This window comes from Cherax quadricarinatus, chromosome 25 (genome assembly GCF_038502225.1).
Source record: "Cherax quadricarinatus isolate ZL_2023a chromosome 25, ASM3850222v1, whole genome shotgun sequence".
NCBI classification, from domain to species: Eukaryota; Metazoa; Arthropoda; class Malacostraca; order Decapoda; family Parastacidae; genus Cherax; species Cherax quadricarinatus.
In genome coordinates, this window is record NC_091316.1 from 6052703 (window position 1) to 6072702 (window position 20000).

Here is a 20000-nt window from a genome sequence, read left to right on the forward strand (position 1 = left end):
ATCTCTCAGTGTATGTACATTTGAAAATTTACCTTAAGTCTTATTTTAAAGATTTTATGAACTAAAGGATGCGCAGGTGATGCACAGCCATTATGACCATCGTTATAGTCGATACGCTTTAAAACATAGCAAGCCAAACAATAACTGGACAAGAAAAGGTACTAGTACGGAGCATTTACATGAGTTCAGGCAAGGTAGGTCTTCCTAGATCTGCTGTGTACCTTTGAAGGGGCAGCGACCAGCTACTGAACACTACCTGGGACAGCCTCAGGGCAATTGGATTCCCTTACCTGCCCAACTCTCTACCTGCTTTTTTTTGCCGCACGGCAGTTTAGGTATTTTTTCTTTTATAAATATGAGGGCCACGAGGATTATAAAAGATTGGATTAGTATGTGATGTTGAAGACTGAGAGGAGTGGACCAATGCTTAACACCATCCACCTCTAATGTGGAAGTTTAGTGAGTGTTGTGCAGAGTGGAGACGAGAAAGTAGTTTGTCTTTCTTGTAAGCAAATTGAGGGTTGAGCCTCAGCGAAGTCTGCCCTCCTGAGGGGAGGTCTTCTGTCTGGTTTAGGCATCGACCGTCTAGAAATCAACGTGCTACAACACCGTGCAATTTGACGGTTATATCGCATTTTATATCAATATGTTTAAGCCCATGCTTCATATCTGTGTACTATACACGTGCACGCAAACACGTATTCATACGCACACACACACACACACACACACACACACACACACACACACACACACACACACACACACATACACACACACACACGAATTCCACAAGGTAACAGAAGTGAAACAGGAGAGGGATGGGTAGATTGTATATTTTTTGGTCAGTACTGCAGTAACGCACAAGAGACTGGGACAAAAGCTAGAGGAACAGGCAGGAATAACATTAAAGAAATGCTGAGCAGGAAGAAAACAACGAGTGATTGTTTGGGAAGAGGTGAAAAAATGGGCGCGTGTAACAAGTCTGGTTCATCGAAGATTAACTTTCAGAAAGTCAATTAATCATTCAAGACACTGTATACAGTGTACGTCAGGATCATATTGTAATATGCAACACCAATATAGAACCCATACCTGATTAAGAATATCAAGGAATTGGCGAAAGTGCAAGGTTTGCAACGAGACTAGTCCTGGCAGCCCGTTGGCCGATATATCCATAATAGTCTGATTGATGCAACACTTGACGGAGGTTCTTGGCGAATTTCCTTTTGACGACTTCTACACTTGTTCCAGCAGTGTTTCTGGTATCTTGTGGTAGTGTGTTGAGTAGTTTAACCCACGATTGTTGAAACAATGTTTCTTTATTCTACCCACGGCAACACTGTTTTTCAGTGGGTTTATTGTTTTATTTTATCTTATATCTCTCACTCCAGTATGTTATGGCAGTATGCCGAGTTGCGACTAATCCCTCTAGTAACTTCAATGTTTATATATATATATATATATATATATATATATATATATATATATATATATATATATATATATATATATATATATATATATATATATATATATATATATATATATATATTTATTTATATTCTGTCCAGAAAGTCCATACGAGTATTCAGGACTTCCCCGTAATTTAAATGTTTTATTATCTTTATTGTTTTCAAAGTTATCCTTATCTACATCATTTTCCTGGGTGTCTAGATATGTGCCTCAATGTGTTCTTTGAAAGAAAGGTCATCTCTCATTATTGCACCCTGGTTCTTCACCTGCTCTTTTCGTTTGTTTGGTGATGCGTAAGTAAAGACATGTATGCAGTCATCAAGACATAGAAACTTAATAAATGTCTTGATCAGTGTATATGATGATACGAAACTGTGGCGAGCGTTTTTAATCTATATCAGTTATGAGGATAAGAAACGGTAAAGGTTCCAGGATCGTCCCTTGGGATACTGTGCTTTTCCTTTTGTTAATGCTGGATTTTGCTCTGTTTACTATTATTTTATGTGTACTGTTTGTCAGAACGTTGAAAATCTATTTGTCTACTTTCCAAATTATACCTTTCGCCCTCATTTTATGTGCAATCACCCCAAGATTGCGTGTCAAACGCCACTGCAAAATCCCTGTGTACCACATCCGCGTTCTGGTTTTCTTCCAGCGCCTCCGTAATTGCCACAATGATCTTTCTGTTCTAAAACCATGTTGGTTAGTCTTGTACAAGTTGTGTTGTTCCACGAAGGGTGTAATATGACAGCTCTCATCACTCAAAAACTTTTGTGATGAGGAAAGGACTGAGCTATTGGTTTGAGTTTTGGATGGAGTTCTACTGCCTCCCTTATACAAAGGAGCTATGTCTGCATTCTTTAAGGTATCTGGTATTTTACCTACATCTAATTTCTGTCTCTAAAGGATACCGAGTATGCATGCTGATGATATTTTGCACTTCTTAATAAACAAGGAAACCCAGGAATGCGGTCCAGGTGCTGCATGAGTGGACATATTTTCTATTTCTTTTTAGAGCTCTATAGGAGTTACATGAGCTGTGTGGCTTACAGGAGGTAACGATAAAATCTTCTGCATTCTCCAGCCAGCTTTCGTTCAGTAGACTTCATTCGTATTGGCCTTTTAGGATTTAGCTCATTTCTTCTTCATCGTCAGTCTATGAACTTGCTATGGCTGCTGGTCCAGTCCTACAGGTAGCTCTTAACGTGGATTTTACATATGTGTAGAAATATTTGGAGTGTCTTTCAATATCTTAGACATTTTTTTTTGTTTCCTTGTTACTTTTTGTGCCTGGACAGCCTAAGTTTTTATTCTATATCAGTAATCTCTCAGTTAAGATTATGTTTCCTCTTAGTGACAGTCACGTTTCATAACAGTTTTCTTCTTCTGTACGTTTTTCTACGCTCTCTCTCTCTCTCTCTAAATTTGACCTGATTTTAGCTTTTCTTAGTGATAAATAATTAAGCAGGTCTTGTATAATTCTGTATTCAACTTATCCAAGCACTAGGGTATGAATATTTTGTCCCAGTCAGGACTTTGATTGTCGCAGTTAAATTTACCGAGCTTTCCCTCTCAAACATTACTAGTGGAGTTTTCACCCCTATATTACACTCGTTTTGTACTTCAGTGATGTTGTGATCAGAGTATATTCCTCGTTGTTCGTGAAGATCAAATCCAGTGTATTTTCATTTCTAGAAGGTTTTGTTGTTTCAGAGGAAATTTATCACAAAAACCATTAGCTCTGGTTTGTACCTGTTGAGCTAGCCTAACAATCATCCAACATAGCCTAGCTACCAGTCATCGTAGTCTAGCTATTAGTCATAGCCTAGCTACTAGTCACCATAGCCTAGCTGCCAGCCAGCATAGCCCTTCTACCAGCCAATATAGCCTAGTTACCAGTCATAGCCTAGCTATTAGTCATTATAGCCTAGTTACCAGCCCGCACAATCCCTCTACCAGCCAACATATAGCCTAGCTACCAGCCAACATAGGCTAGCTGCCAGCCAACATTGCCCCTCGACCTGCCAACATAGCAGCCATGATTTGCGAGTCTTCAGCTTACCTCCCTCCCTCATGCTGCTCCTCTTCCCTCGCTCTGTGAGAGTTCCTTGTAATCAAAGAGTTTTTTTCCTAATTCCCCGACTCCCCAGGGTGCTGGCAGTTTTAGGGTTAATTTAGCCCTGGAAGTGGAAAGAAAGGGTTCAACTCTTTGGCTTCTTGGCATGAGTGCCAACGTAGCAAAAGATTTATATATATATATATATATATATATATATATATATATATATATATATATATATATATATATATATATATATATATATATATATATATATATATAGGGAGATACCATCTCTAGAACTGTCCTAGGGACCCTCATCCTCAGAGAAAAGAATAAACTTGCTTCAGGGAAAACTATATATATAGATATATATATATATATATATATATATATATATATATATATATATATATATAATATATATATATATATATATATATATATCTTTCTTTCAACACACCGGCCGTATCCCACCGAGGCGGGGTGGCCCAAAAGGAAAAACGAAAGTTTCTCCTTTTACATTTAGTAATATATACAGGAGAAGAGGTTACTAGCCCCTTGCTCCCGGCATTTTAGTCGCCTCTTACAACACGCATGGCTTACGGAGGAAGAATTCTGTTCCACTTCCCCATGGTGACATTTTCTTTATCATTTAGCAATATGGGATACATCAACAATGCACTGCTGCACTATTATATATGACAGTCACATAGCGGTAAGAAAAGCTGGCAAAGTTTTCCTGTATATTCCATCACACATTCAACACAGTGCTGAAATCAGTCAGCCTGAGCTGATAGACTCCACTAGAGACCTGCAGATATCGTCAATTATTCCATTAAGGATTCATCAGCTACGGCAGCAAAGCTGAAGTTAGAGCTAATTAGGTATTACCATATTGCAATGATAAAGCCACTGGACGGCGAAACGTCTACTGGTAAAGATGTTTCACAAGCGTTCTGTCCTTCATTACAATTAATGAGAGATTTCCATCTTTCAGAATGGTCTATCCTGTAGACAAAAGTTGAAGTTTTGTGAAGATTTCTCCGTGACAGAGGCGCAATAAACTTGTATTTGAGAGAAGACGGTGGAAAAAAGAGGAGAAATTTGAGGTATAATCAGTTCCTCAGCCAGTATTCGGTGTGTTCAGTCCATCAGTCTTGTAAGTACTTTCAGTCTGAAGCATCGACTCCAGGCTGAGGGACTCATTACTTCAAACTCCTTCTCTCCTTCCACCGTTCTTCTCTGAATTGGACTGAGGAAGCCACTTGCTGGCGAAACGTTTCCTCAGTAGAGATCCGCAAATGATGCACAAATGTCGTATTCTTAATGAGTGAGATGTTTAATAAACATTCCATAATATATTTTATTCATAAATTTATTTTTAATGAAAACGGTCAATTAATATAGAGGGTGGGGGTGGTGAAGCAAGTGGGGGTGGTGAAGCAAGTGGGGGTGGTGAAGCAAGTGGGGGTGGTGAAGCAAGTGGGGATGGTGAAGCAAGTGGGGGTGGTGAAGCAAGTAGGGGTGGTGAAGCAAGTGGGGGTGGTGAAGCAAGTGGGGGTGGTGAAGCAAGTGGGGGTGGTGAAACAAGTGGGGGTGGTGAAGCAAGTGGGGGTGGTGAAGCAAGTGGCTGTGGTGAAACAAGTGGGGGTGGTGAAGCAAGTGGGGATGGTGAAGCAAGTGGGGGTGGTGAAGCAAGTGGGGGTGGTGAAGCAAGTGGGGATGGTGAAGCAAGTGGGGGTGGTGAAGCAAGTGGGGGTGGTGAAGCAAGTGGGGGTGGTGAAGCAAGTGGGGGTGGTGAAGCAAGTGGGGGTGGTGAAGCAAGTGGGGGTGGTGAAGCAAGTGGGGGTGGTGAAGCAAGTGGGGGTGGTGAAACAAGTGAGGGTGGTGAAGCAAGTGGGGGTGGTGAAGCAAGTGGGGGTGGTGAAGCAAGTGGGGGAGGTGAAGCAAGTGGCTGTGGTGAAGCAAGTGGGGGTGGTGAAGCAAGTGGGGGTGGTGAAGCAAGTGGGGGTGGTGAAACAAGTGGGGGTGGTGAAGCAAGTGGGGGTGGTGTAGGATGTGGGGGTGGTGAAGCAAGTGGGGGTGGTGAAGCAAGTGGGGGTGGTGAAGCAAGTGGGGGTGGTGAAGCAAGTGGGGGTGGTGAAACAAGTGGGGGTGGTGAAGCAAGTGGGGGTGGTGAAGCAAGTGGGGGTGGTGAAGCAAGTGGGGGTGGTGATGCAAGTGGGGGTGGTGAAGCAAGTGGGGGTGGTGAAGCAAGTGGGGGTGGTGAAGCAAGTGGGGGTGGTGAAGCAAGTGGGGATGGTGAAGCAAGTGGGGGTGGTGAAGCAAGTGGGGGTGGTGAAGCAAGTGGGGGTGGTGAAGCAAGTGGGGGTGGTGAAGCAAGTGGGGGTGGTGAAGCAAGTGGGGGTGGTGAAGCAAGTGGGGGTGGTGAAGCAAGTGGGGGTGGTGAAGCAAGTGGGGGTGGTGAAGCAAGTGGGGTTGGTGAAGCAAGTGGGGGTGGTGAAGCAAGTGGGGATGGTGAAGCAAGTGGGGGTGGTGAAGCAAGTGGGGGTGGTGAAGCAAGTGGGGGAGTTGAAGCACGTGGGGGAGGTGAAGCAAGTGGGGGTGGTGAAGGAAGTGAGGGTGGTGAAGCAAGTGGGGGTGGTGAAGCAAGTGGGGGTGGTGAAACAAGTGGGGGTGGTGAAGCAAGTGGGGATGGTGAAGCAAGTGGGGGTGGTGAAACAAGTGGGGGTGGTGAAGCAAGTTGGGGAGAAGAGGACGAGGGTGGGAGTGGTGAAGCAATTTTGGAGAAGAGGAGGACAAGGGAAGTGAAGCAAGTGGGGGAGAAGAGGATGGCGACCACGGTGCTGGTGGTGGTGGAGAGAGCAGTGACAGCTATGGAAGGAAAGTGGGGTAAAGAGAGGAGCTGGAAGGAGAGTAGAAGCGAGAGAAGCCAGCTCACACCGACTCATTTACTCAGTGTGATCTGGGACTGGAGCTAATGAGAGCCAGGTCGTGCCTCTTTGATGTTGCGACCTTTTCCTGCTTCACCGCTGTAAACATTGCAAAGGCTGCCAATGTGATGTGATTGGAAAATATTATACAGTAATTCCCTCCTTCTCCGTCTTGACGACTCGCAAGTAGGAAGAAGGAAGAACGGGGAAGGAAGAGGAGGAGGTGGGGAACAAGGTGGTAAAGGAGACACGGGGTGGGGTCTAAAAATTCAGTGGCAGGAGTGTTGCTAAATGCTGGACTCAGGGGCACTAATAAATTTATGATTTATTACAAAATATACAACAGCTTCATCGTCCCAGTGAGGGTGCTGGAACCTGCTGACCCGGGGGGGAGCCTCGTCCGGGAGGAACGGGGATGGGGGGATGAGTTTACAGGAGCCTGCTGACTCAAGAATCCTTGGCCTCGCCCTCAGCGGTGCCTGGCCTCGCCCTCAGGAGTGCCTGGCCTCGCCTTCAGCAATGCCTGGCCTCACCCTTAACAGTGCCTGGCCTTGCCCTCAGGAGTGCCTAGCATCGCCTTCAGCAGTGCCTGGCCTCACCCTCAGCTGTGCCTTGCCTCGCCCTCAGAAGTATCTGGCTTCGCCCTCCGGTCTTTCGCCGGATTCCAGTTCCAACCTTTCGACTTCCATGATAACCCTCCAGCCTTCTTGTCTAGCATTTCCTCATACTACAAAACAAAGTCTAGTCCTGTCTGTCTATCTGTTTCTGTCTGTCTATCTGTCTATCTGTGTCTGTCTGTCTGTCTGTCTCTCTCTCTCTCTCTCTCTCTCTCTCTCTCTCTCTCTCTCTCTCTCTCTCTCTCTCTCTCTCTCTCTCTCTCTCTCTCTCTCTCTCTCTCTCTTATTCGAGTCTTTCGTAAGCTGACAATGACTCCACACGGGTCTAGAGCTTCGTCCAGGACAGCAATTTCCTATCGCAAGAATCTTAGAACACTTCTGTTGCTGTCGCCTCTGTTGCTGTCGCCTCTGTTGCTGTCGCCTCTGTTGCTGTCGCCTCTGTTGCTGTCGCCTCTGTTGCTGTCGCCTCTGTTGCTGTCGCCTCTGTTGCTGTCGCCTCTGTTGCTGTTGCCTTTGTTGCTGTATCCTCTGTTGCTGTCGCTCACTGTTGCTGTTGCCTCTGTTGCTATCGCCCACTGTTGCTGTCGTCTCTGTTACTGTCGCCCACTGTTGCTGTTGTCTCTGTTACTGTCGCCCACTGTTGCTGTCGTCTCTGTTACTATCGCCCACTGTTGCTGTCGTCTCTGTTACTATCGCCCACTGTTACTGTCGCCCACTGTTGCTGTCACCTCTGTTGCTGTCGCCCACTGTTGGGGTCGTCTCTGTTACTGTCGCTCACTGTAGCTGTCGCCCACTGTTGCTGTCGCTCACTGTTGCTGTCGCCCACTGTTGCTGTCGTCTCTGTTACTATCGCCCACTGTTGCTGTCGTCTCTGTTACTATCGCCCACTGTTACTGTCGCCCACTGTTGCTGTCACCTCTGTTGCTGTCGCCCACTGTTGGGGTCGTCTCTGTTACTGTCGCTCACTGTTGCTGTCACCTCTGTTGCTGTCGCCCACTGTTGGGGTCGTCTCTGTTGCTGTCGCTCACTGTTGCTGTCGCCCACTGTTGCTGTCGCCCACTGTTGCTGTCGCCCACTGTTGCTGTCGTCTCTGTTGCTGTCGCTCACTGTTACTGTCGCCCACTGTTGCTGTCGCTCACTGTTGCTGTCGCCTCTGTTACTGTCGCTCACTGTTGCTGTCGCCTCTGTTGCTGTCGCCCACTGTTGCTGTCGTCACTGTTGCTGTCGCCCACTGTTGCTGTCGCTCACTGTTGCTGTCGCCTCTGTTACTGTCGCTCACTGTTGCTGTCGCCTCTGTTACTGTCGCTCACTGTTGCTGTCGTCCACTGTTGCTGTCGTCCACTGTAGCTGTCGTCTCTGTTGCTGTCGCAAACTGTTGCTGTCGCAAACTGTTGCTGTCGTCTCTGTTGCTGTCGCTCACTGTTACTGTCGACCACTGTTGCTGTCTCTCCCACGTGACTTGTAACTCCTTCACTTGCTTTTCTTGCTTTATTCTTTTTCACTCATCTTTCTCGTTCCTTTTATATCTTGTCATTCCGTTTTCCCTTCTGTCGCGGATCCTCTCTCTCTCTCCTCTTCTCTCTCATGTATTGCTCTGGTTTAATAAATCTCTCTCTCTCTCTCTCTCTCTCTCTCTCTCTCTCTCTCTCTCTCTCTCTCTCTCTCTCTCTCTCTCTCTCTCTCTCTCTCTCTCTCTCTCTCTCTCTCTCTTTCCCTTCCTCTCTCCCCTCATGCTGCTACCCTCTTTCTTCTTTAATCAGGTCTCTCACCCTCTTACAAATCACCTTTTCCACTTCTTCTTACCACTTCAACCTTTTCTCTTAATTCTTTACTTCTCTCTCTCTTATATTCCCATATCTCTTATGTGTCCCGTGGCTCGATTGCTAGCGCACTCAGCTCACACACTGAAGTCCGAGGTTCGATCCCCGGTCCGGGTGGAAACATAAGGACGTGTTTCCTTAAGACACCTGATGCCACTGTTCAATTAGTAGTAAAATAAGTACCTGGGTGCTAGTCGACTGGTGTGGGTCGCATCCTGGAAACAAAACTGACCTAATTTTCCCGAAATGCTCGGCATATTAAGGTTTCTATATGGCAGTATGTCATTGATGTCAACTATGGTCTGTCTGTATACCTTGTACATGTATCTGAAGAAATATAGATTATTATTATTATTTTTATTGTTTTTATTATTAATTATTATTATTATTATTATTATTATTATTATTATTATTATTATTAATTATTATTATTATTATTATTATTATTATTATTATTATTATTATTATTATTATTATTATTATTATTATTATGTCCTTCACCTCTCTTACGCCTCATCTTCCTTTCACCAATACTTCCCCAGTTCTCTCTCTCGTCTCTTCCTTCCCCCACTTTTGCCCCCTCCATTCCACCCACACATTCCCTTCCTCCCTCACCCTCCAATTCCCCCACTGTCAGCTCTCCCCGATTTTTAGTCCCATGTGAGTGTCGGGGGAGGCGGTCGGTAATTACCCGGGAGGAGCAGCTGCTGACCGGAATGAAACCCAATTAAAAATCGATGCACCATATCAGGCAGTGAGACCTGCTGCCTTCCCCTGCTGCCTTTCCCTGTTGCCTTCTCCCTGCTGCCTTCCCTTGCTGTCTTCCCCTGCTGCCTTCCCCTGTTGCCTTCTCCCTGCTGCCTTCCCTTGTTGTCTTCCCCTGCTGCCTTTCCCTGTTGCCTTCTCCCTGCTGCCTTCCTTTGCTGCCTTCTCCTACTGCCTGCCCCTGTTGCCTCCTCCCTGCTGCCTCCTCCCTGCTGCCTTCCCCTGTTGCCTTCTCCCTGCTGCCTTTCCCTGCTACCTCTCCCTTGCTGCCTTCCCCTGGCTGCCTTCCCCTGCTGCTTTCCTTTGCTGCCTTCCCTTGCTGCCTTCCCCTGGCTGCCTTTTTCTGGCTGCCTTCCCCTGCTACCTTTCCCTTGCTACCTTCGTCTGCTACCTTTCCCTTGCTGCCTTCCTCTGCTGCCTTCCCTTGCTGTCTTCCTCTGCTGCCTTCCCTACTGCCTCTAATGAATTTCCTTGCTGCTTTTACTGCTGCCTCTACTGCTATCTATGCTTCCCTCCCCTGCTGTCTCTACTGCCTTCCCTTGCAGCCTCTACTGCTGCCTTCACTTCATCTAGTGTTGACCCTCCTGTCTTGCCTTGCTGCATATACTTCCGCTACTGTTGACCCTGCTGCCTCTACTGCTACTACTGCTGCCCCTGCTGTCTTCTCTTGCTGCCCCTACTGCTGCCCCTGCTGCCTTCCCTTGCTGCCTCTACTACTGCTACTGCTATTGCTACTGCTGCTGTCGATGTTGCTACTGTGACTGTTGTTGCGTTTGTTGCTTCTACGGCTGCAACTGCGTCTGCTACTGTATCTGTTACTGTTGCGTCTGCCATTACTGCTACTGTATCCCTGCCTACCCTTGCTGCTGTTGCATCTAATGTTGCTTCTGCTGCGATGCTGCTGTCCAATGATCCTTCAGGATGGGGGGAGAGGGGTGACAGAGGTGAAGTTACAGACGAGGATTAGAGTGGATGGGAGGGGGGTTGTGCAGGGGGAGGGAGGGGGTTGCAAGACGGGGAGGAGCCGCAGAAGAGGGAAGGGGGTGAGGTTGCAGATGAACGGGGGGGGGGACATAATTAGAAAGAGCAGTTTTACCCGATGACTGATTTCAGTTGAAAGATGGTGTGTGTGTGTGTGTGTGTGTGTGTGTGTGTGTGTGTGTGTGTGTTCGCTGGTCCTTGTGAATAAAGAATCGTTTATACTCCATATACTGTCTTCATTCATCGCTTCGGTACTTTATATCTTTCTCTCCATCATTCACTATATAATTTTATGTATCTGCTATTTCTTTCTTGGAACAAACGTATTCCATGTTCATGCATGCTACAGAAATATGTGGAAATTATAGCCTATCTGTCCCTACCTATCATACCCCTTTTACTTTCTCTAAAATACTGTCAATGTATTATATTTTCCTTTCTCATATTCAAGGTGTTCCTATTTTAATTCTCGTTTTTCACTTCCTACGTTATATTTAACAATGTCATTTCCTCAACATTTGGTCACTCCTTCCAAGTACATTTGTTTATTATAAAAATTTGGACTTCTGTTTTAGTAAATATTAGATTTCGTAATGATGACTTCTTCCGTTTTTTTTCGTCCCTTCAAACAACACGCTGAGGCATAAAATAATTATCATTATTAGAAATGTTATTGACTTTTTATTTGAGGTTCCAGCCTCCAAAGTTACCCAGCATTTTTTATATAATTAAAATATCGAAGTACGCTATTTTTTTTTTTAGTGTCTCCATTAATAATTCCCTCGGTATATTATGTAATTCCTCAATTATATTAAGCTCTTCCTTCTCCCAAGAATTATTATGAAATATATACATTAAGTTTTATTAACTTCTGGTCTTTTATTTTGTAATGTTTCATTAAAACTTCAAAACTTTTGTTTTGTATTGCAATTTTCTTAACATATATTCTTTAGCCATTATGATTATATTTAGGAGAAACCGCTAAGGGTGTAGGTTTTAGCTCTTTCTTCATAGTTTAAAATTTTGTCTTGTTATTCTCCCTGTAGCTGGTTCTATGAAATCATATATCTATATTCTCCTGTTTTGGGATCCTGTATGTAGTTATCATATCTCCTCTTCTATCAACCAACGAGAGAATATCTGTTTTAAGTCTTTCTTTGCTACTCTTTTTTTTTTTTTTTTTTAGCTCTGGAAGCCATTTTGCAGCACATCTTTGAACTTTTTCTATCTTATTCACGTTTTTTTTCAGGTGTGGACACCACACTACTGCTGCATATTCCAATTTTGGCTTAACGTACGTTGTGAACCGTTTTTTTTTTTTTTTTAGCATTTCTCTATTCATTAATCTGAAGGTTATTTTGACGTTCGTGAAGCATAAGAATTTCTAAATCCTTTTAGATTTAGAAATATTTTGCCTATATTCCTAGACCCCCTTTCTTTCTCTTAGTATTTTGTTATTCTAGTTTCCTTTATATGATAATTATCGTCAGATACTCAAGCCATAGTTATTTTTTAATTAATCTGCATAGTTATTTTTTAATTAGTCTCCATAGTTATTTTTTAATTAATCTGCATAGTTATTAATTTAATTAGTCTCCATAGTTATTTTTTAATTAATCTGCATAGAATTTTCACATTTACGACCATTTACATAGTTTTTAGTTCCATCTAGCAAGTCATATAAATTAGAATCATCTACACAAATACTGATCGCTGTAGGAATCACCGGTGACAATTTTCCAGGGTAACATGATTTTATCCTCGTATCAGTGTTCGCATTTTTCTCTTCAACCAAAATCTCTCTTCCATTGAAATAGTTTGTCTCTTGTTAGGTAAGAGGACACACGTGTGACTAATGTGTCCTTCTACCTAACACATTGTCGGTAATTCTACTTCTGTTATCAGTTTGTCTCTTATTCCTTCTTCGTAGTTTCCAGATCAGTAGATTTCCAGATTAGTATTTTATGGGAACTCTCAATAGATTTTTAAATCTAAATAAATACACGAGTCCATCCATTTCACCATTGAGCAATACAGTTTTTGTGTTGTTAACATGTAAAATGCAAAATAAGGTTGACAAACTTTCATTTATATTACGTATACACGTTACTTTCCTGTGTGTGTTTTAAGACAGCAGTTCTAATTCGTGGAACATTTTCTTTTCAATTTGGGTCTGGTCTGAGACCGGCCCACGAGGCAAATGCTTGTCGGAACCCGTTACAGACATAAAACATACCACGGGCGGGGTTAGAACCCATGATCAGAGAGTTTCAGAACTCCAGACCGTCGCGTTAGCCACTGGGCCAGCTAGCCAGTTGGATGAATCTTATTGTGGCTAGCAGACCCAGTGGCTAACGCGACAGTCTGGAGTTTTGAGACTTTCTGATCCCGGGTTCTAACCCCCACCTGTGGTACTGTTTGTTTGCAATCGTGTCATTACGATTTCGTGAGTCCCATTAGAGACATATCAGTAACAGAATTTGATATACAGGAGAACAAGAATCTAATGAATATCCTTGTAAATAAATCACGGTCAGCGACGGCTCAGGGGTTCACGTAACTGTTAAGGAAAATATGTCATGGAAATCTGAATAACCTTCAACAGACATTATCCTCCTCGGATATTTCAACCTCTAAAATATGAAAAATAAGATGGTGAGTCTAAGCGTTGTACTAGTAATACTTAGTACTGCAGATACACACCAGAGAGCTAATGAGGATTATTGTAAAGTTTCCTTTTAACCAACAGATAACAAAAACAAATTGAAATGAAAGCATACTGGACTTTATCTTCGGAAATAACGAGGAACTAATCAGACAAATAACAATTACAAATACAATATATTCCGACACAACATCATAGGAATGTTAAGAAGAATAAATACAGGAGGCTGAAAACTTCAGTAATACTGCAAGAGTAAATTTAACTTCAACAACCGAAAATTTAACCTGGACAAAATAAAGAAATTACTGTCAGACATACCCTGGACAACAGTTATGAGAACCCTAAATCCTAAACCCTCACAGAGGCATGGAAAGTCTTTATAAAATATGTACCATTGAGAAAACCTAATAGATCAAAGAGGTAGTAGAAGAATGTACAGAAGAGAAAGGGTTACCAAACTGATTAAAAATGTGAATCTGTCGCAGCAAAGGATACTACAGAAACTTGAGATTTCGTACACAAAAATTTCTACGTATATACATAATACAAGTTAAGAACTACAGTACCTGTAGAATTAATCGCAGGAGGTTCATGCATTGACAATGAAAAATAAATAAGCGAAATTCTAAAATATGAAATATGAAATAATGTTCAACAATCCACTAAACGAAATTGAGTTGGAGAATGAAAAAAAAATCATCCCCCATGGAAGTGACACATAAAACGGACAAATAGTAATCCCTGAAATTTGAAATAATGCCACTGGTGACGCTAGTCACTTTGTGCTCTCTCGCTTAGAGTACTGTTTAGTGTTGGCAGCTCCATTCAGAGCAAGAGATATTAATGCTGGAACAAATACACAAATCATTTACTGGCCGCATAGAGCCAATGAAGCATCTAAATTTCTGGGAAGGTCTCAAAAGTCCTAAATATGTACTCTATGGAGTGCAGAAGAGGTATATGATAATATATAAATGCAAATTACTTGATGGCGTAGCAACAAATCCACACATTCCTACAGCACAACAATAGAGTGACTGATTTGGGATAAAAGGGTAAAATAAACCCAGTGAAAAGCAGGGGCGCCCTGGGTACAGTAAGAGAACATTGTATCAACATTTGTGGTGTCAGATTATTTAACATTTTACCAGATGATGTTAGAAACACTAATGGAACAATTGTAGAAGTCTTCAAGAGGTAACTTGAAAAGCACCTCCGCCACGTACTGGATTAACCAGGCTATGATGGATGTGTGTGCCAGTGGGTCACCAGCATCAACAGCTTGGTTCATCAGACAAGACTGGCCCAGAGCCAGGCTGCAGGATAACTATCAAAACCCGCAAAGATATATCAAAGTTATACAAACCGAACAGTTCCATAGGAGGATTTTGCCCTCCACCTGTATTATCCAATTTAGCGATCTTTCGTAGCATTTTTATGAAAAATATACCGTGGAGAAAGGTAACTAGATTCCCCAAAACTCTTCCTTATCGCTCCGTGTATATAGCAGCACCAGTGTAGGTCATTTTTTTAATTTTTTGCTTTACCCGTTTGCCTTATGATGTGCTAAAAAAAATATCCAGATCAGTCAGTTTAAGTCTTCTGCCCACTCCTGTACAACCCAAGACGACACATCTCGTCTGAACTTAGAGCTACGGGTTTAGCCCTTCACATATTAATATTTTGGTCAACATCAATTACTTTCTTTACTTTTGTAATGTATCTATTTTATTTGGCTGGGTGGGACTGAAGTCCACTTTTTTTATAGGCATACTTTTCTTATCATATATATACATTTTTTTTTTGTATTTTTGCCCTTCATGTTTAATTTTATTTTTAAAAATTTGAATGGATTTTGTTTCGGCTTCCTGAGTTTTTTTTTCTTCTATTTTCTTCATCTTTTCTTATATTGTCCGGCGCTGAGGAATAACATGAACATTGATAAGTACGTTATGGAACAATATGCAATGCAAACAGACTGATGTGGTAGCCAGGCTTAGTTACAAGTAAAAAAAAAAATACCACGGGAGGGGTTAGAACCCGCGGATTCTAACCCCGCCCGTGGTATGGTTTGTTTGTAATCGTGCCATTACGATTTCGTGAGTTTAGTTACAAGTGCATGTGGCAGTCTGGCAGAGACACAGATGATAATCAAACCAAATGCAAAGTATGTGGCCAGGCCTATGGTCACAATCTTGAACAGTGTGCTTAATTGTCCACTTTTTGACGAATATAGATTTGGACAGTATAATAACCTATGTTATTTGTCAGGATATATTATTAATGAAAATATGATACAAGATATATTAAGCAAATTTCTTCAATTTAATAGATAAGTGAACTGCAGATACGAATCCAGATGTACGTCTGTAAATCCTTTTGGGCCCTAGTTCCTAGGCCTTTCGCGCTGCCGTCCATAGGATGGATATGGGGTGCGCAATAACCTAACCACTTCGGCGGCAAAATCTAAATCTAATCTGAGGTCTGGGGTTACGGGTAAGCTGTGTAGTGCGGGTCCAGGGCGGGTCACCAAAGATTGATACGGCTGAATCGGAAGATTTATATATAGCGGCGGCGGCTTCAAAGCGGTTATAATAAGCAATGTTGAGAGTGGCCAGTCACGGCCACTGGCCACAGTGGCCACAGTGGCCACTGGGGCCGTCTTGGCCATTGCCCTTGTAGCGATGCTCGCCTTAATAGTTATCCATGACACAAGTTAAATGTTCTTTCGCCCACCTCCTCCAACCCACCCGCCAACCCACCCACCTCCTCATCAACCCACTTTCCGACCCACTACAACCCCTCTCTTGTTCATTCTCCCCCTCCCCGTCTGAAATCCCTTAACTTCGACTTCAAGGCTCCCAAACCCCAACAACTCCCAACCCCAACCTTGGTTCATCTCCCCAACCCCTAAACCCCGCTATTTACATTACCGACTCCTGCCTTCTTCCTCGCCAACCCCCAGCTACTCCGGTCTTCCTCGCCAACCCCCAGTTACTCCGGTCTTCCTCGCCAACCCCCAGTTACTCCGGTCTTCCTCGCCAACCCCCAGTTACTCCGGTCTTCCTCGTCAACCCCCAGTTACTTCGGTCTTCCTCGCCAACCCCCAGTTACTCCGGTCTTCCTCGCCAGACTTCGCCTCCAGCTTGTGGCTAATGATTCAGATATTAAGGTGGTCAAGGTGCTTCAAGGTGTTTGTTTTCTGACCAGAAGATATATTTTGTTGGTCAGGGTGGGCGTGGTCTCGGTATCCTCGTGCAGGTGTAAATGTGTAACTATGGGCGTACTGTGGCTGTGGGCGTACTGTAGCTGTGGGAATATTGTGCATGTGGATGTACTGTGGCTGTGGGCGTACTGGGGCTGTCGGCGTACTGTGGTAGTAGGCATGCTGTGGGAGTTGGCATGTTGCGGATGGTGCTGAGAGCGTGCTACAGGTGTGGGTATGTTGATGTGGGCTTGCTGCGGGTGTGGGAATGTTGTGCGTGTGTAGCATGCTGTGGGTGTGCAACATGTGAACATGCTGTGGGAATGGGCATGCTATGAGAATGTAGCATACTCTGGGAGTGTATCATACTGTGGGAGTGTAGCATGCTGTGAGAGTGAGCATACTGTGAGAATCTAGTATGCTGTGGGAGTAAGCATATTGTGGGAGTGTAGCATGCTGTGGGAGTGAGTGTACCGAGGGAGTGTAGCGTACTGTGGGAGTGTAGCATACTTTGGGAGTGTAGCATGCTGTAGTAGCGAGCATACTGTGGTAGTGCAGCATACTGTGGGAGTGCATCATACTGTGGGATGTAGCATGCTGTGGGAGCGAGCATACTGTGGGAGTGTAGCATACTGTGGGAGTGTATCATACTGTGGGGTGTAGCATGCTGTGGGAGTAAGCATACTGTGGGAGTGTAGCATGCTGCGGGAATGAGCATACTGTGGGAGTGTAGCATGCTATGGCAGTAAGCATACTGTGGGAGTGTAGCATACTGTGGGAGTGTACCATACTGTGGGAGTGTAGCATGCTGTGGGAGTGAGCATGCTGTGGGAGTGTAGCATGCTGGGAGTAAGCATACTGTGGGAGTGTAGCATTCTGCGGGAGTGAGCTTACTGTGGGAGTGTAGGATACTGTGGGAGTGTAGCATACTGTGGGAGTGAGCATATTGGGGGAATGAGCATACTGTGGGAGTGTAGCATGCTGCTAGAGCGAGCATACTGTGGGAGTGTAGGATACTGTGGGAGTGTAGCATACTGTGGGAGTGAGCATACTGTGGGAGTGAGCATACTGTGGGAGTGAGCATACTGTGGGAGTGAGCATACTGTAGGAGTGAGCATACTGTAGAAGTGAGCATACTGTGGAAGTGAGCATATTGTGGAAGTGAGCATACTGTTGGAGTGAGCATACTGTGGGAGTGAGCATACTGTGGGAGTGAACATACTGTAGGAGTGAGCTTACTGTGGGAGTGAGCATACTGTGGGAGTGAGCATACTGTGGGGGTGAGCATACTGTGGGAGTGAGCATACTGTAGGAGTGAGCATACTGTGGGAGTTAGCATACTGTGGGAGTGAGCATACTGTGGGAATGAGCATACTGTGGGAGTGAGCATACTGTGGGAGTGAGCATACTGTGAGAGTGAGCTTACTGTGGGAGTGAGCATACTGTGGGAGTTTGCTTACTGTGGGAGTGAGCATACTGTGGGAGTGAGCATACTGTGGGAGTGAGCATACTGTGGGAGTGAGCATACTGTGGGAGTGAGCATACTGTGGGAGTGAGCTTACTGTGGGAGTGAGCATACTGTGGGAGTGAGCATACTGTGGAAGTGAGCATACTGTGGAAGTGAGCATACTGTGGGAGTGAGCATACTGTGGGAGTGAGCATACTATGGGAGTGAGCATACTGTGGGAGTGAGCATACTGTGGGAGTGAGCACACTGTGGGAGTGAGCATACTGTGGGAGTGAGCATACTGTGTGAGTGAGCATACTGTGGGAGTGAGCATACTGTGGAAGTGAGCATGCTGTGGGAGTAAGCATGCTATGGGAGAGAGCATACTGTGGGAGTAAGCATACTGTGGGAGTAAGCATACTGTGGGAGTGAGCATACTGTGGGTGTGAGCATACTGTAGGAGTGAGCATACTGTGGGAGTGAGCATACTGTGGGAGTGAGCATACTGTAGGAGTGAGCATAAAGTAGGAGTGAGCATACTGTAGGAGTGAGCATACTGTAGGAGTAAGCATTCTGTGGGAGTGAGCATACTGTAGGAGCGAGCATACTGTAGGAGTGAGCATACTGTAGGAGTGAGCATACTGTGGGAGTGAGCATACTGTGGGAGTGAGCATACTGTGGGAGTTAGCATACTGTAGGAGTGAGCATACTGTAGGAGTGAGCATACTGTGGGAGTGAGCATACTGTAGGAGTTAGCATACTGTAGGAGTGAGCATACTGTAGGAGTGAGCATACTGTGGGAGTGAGCATACTGTAGGAGTGAGCATACTGTAGGAGTGAGCATACTGTAGGAGTGAGCATACTGTAGGAGTAAGCATACTGTAGGAGTGAGCATTCTGTGAAAGTGAGCATACTGTAGGAGTGAGCATACTGTAGGAGTGAGCATACTGTGGGAGTGAGCATACTGTGGGAGTGAGCATACTGTAGGAGTGAGCATACTGTAGGAGTGAGCATACTGTGGGAGTGAGCATACTGTAGGAGTGAGCATACTCTGGGAGTGAGCATACTGTGGGAGTGAGCATACTGTAGGAGTGAGCATACTGTAGGAGTGAGCATACTGTAGGAATGAGCATACTGTGGGAGTGAGCATACTGTGGGAGTGAGCATACTGTAGGAGTGAGCATACTGTAGGAGTGAGCATACTGTAGGAGTGAGCATATTGTGGGAGTGAGCATACTGTGGGAGTGAGCATACTGTAGGAGTGAGCATACTGTAGGAGTGAGCATACTGTAGGAGTGAGCATACTGTAGGAGTAAGCATTCTGTGGGAGTGAGCATACTGTAAGAGTGAGCATACTGTAGGAGTGAGCATACTGTAGGAGTGAGCATACTGTGGGAGTGAGCATACTGTGGGAGTGAGCATACTGTGGGAGTGAGCATACTGTAGGAGTGAGCATACTGTAGGAGTGAGCATACTGTGGGAGTGAGCATACTGTAGGAGTGAGCATACTGTAGGAGTGAGCATACTGTAGGAGTGAGCATACTGTAGGAGTAAGCATACCTTAGGAGTGAGCATTCTGTGGAAGTGAGCATACTGTGGGAGTGAGCATACTATAGGAGTGAGCATACTGTGGGAGTGAACATACTGTGGGAGTGAGCATACTGTAGGAGTGAGCATACTGTAGGAGTGAGCATACTGTGGGAGTGAGCATACTGTAGGAGTGAGCATACTGTGGGAGTGAGCATACTGTGGGAGTGAGCATACTGTAGGAGTGAGCATACTGTAGGAGTGAGCATACTGTAGGAATGAGCATACTGTGGGAGTGAGCAAACTGTGGGAGTGAGCATACTGTAGGAGTGAGCATACTGTAGGAGTGAGCATACTGTAGGAGTGAGCATACTGTGGGAGTGAGCATACTGTGGGAGTGAGCATACTTTGGGAGTGAGCCTACTGTGGGAGTGAGCATACTGTGGGAGGGAGCCTACTGTGGGAGTGAGCATACAGTGGGAGTGTAGCATACTGTGGAAGT

At 44.5% G+C, this 20000-nt stretch overlaps 1 protein-coding gene across 5 annotated transcripts in view; it reads left to right on the forward strand.

Moving 5' to 3' along the window:
* The window catches only part of LOC128690018 (dachshund homolog 2), a 305827-nt gene that overhangs the window by 60915 nt on the left and 224912 nt on the right, over positions 1–20000 (forward strand). For 4 of the 5 annotated variants that reach the window (XR_008407248.2, XM_053778527.2, XM_053778528.2 and 1 more), the window contains exon 2: positions 11904–11948. The exons of the other annotated variant lie outside the window; for it this stretch is intronic. Coding sequence is in view for 3 of the 4 variants with exons in the window: in XM_053778527.2 (XP_053634502.1) it covers positions 11904–11948 (45 nt within the window). In the remaining variant the exon portion in view is untranslated. The remainder of the gene's footprint in view (positions 1–11903; positions 11949–20000) is intronic. 5 annotated transcript variants of the gene reach the window in all.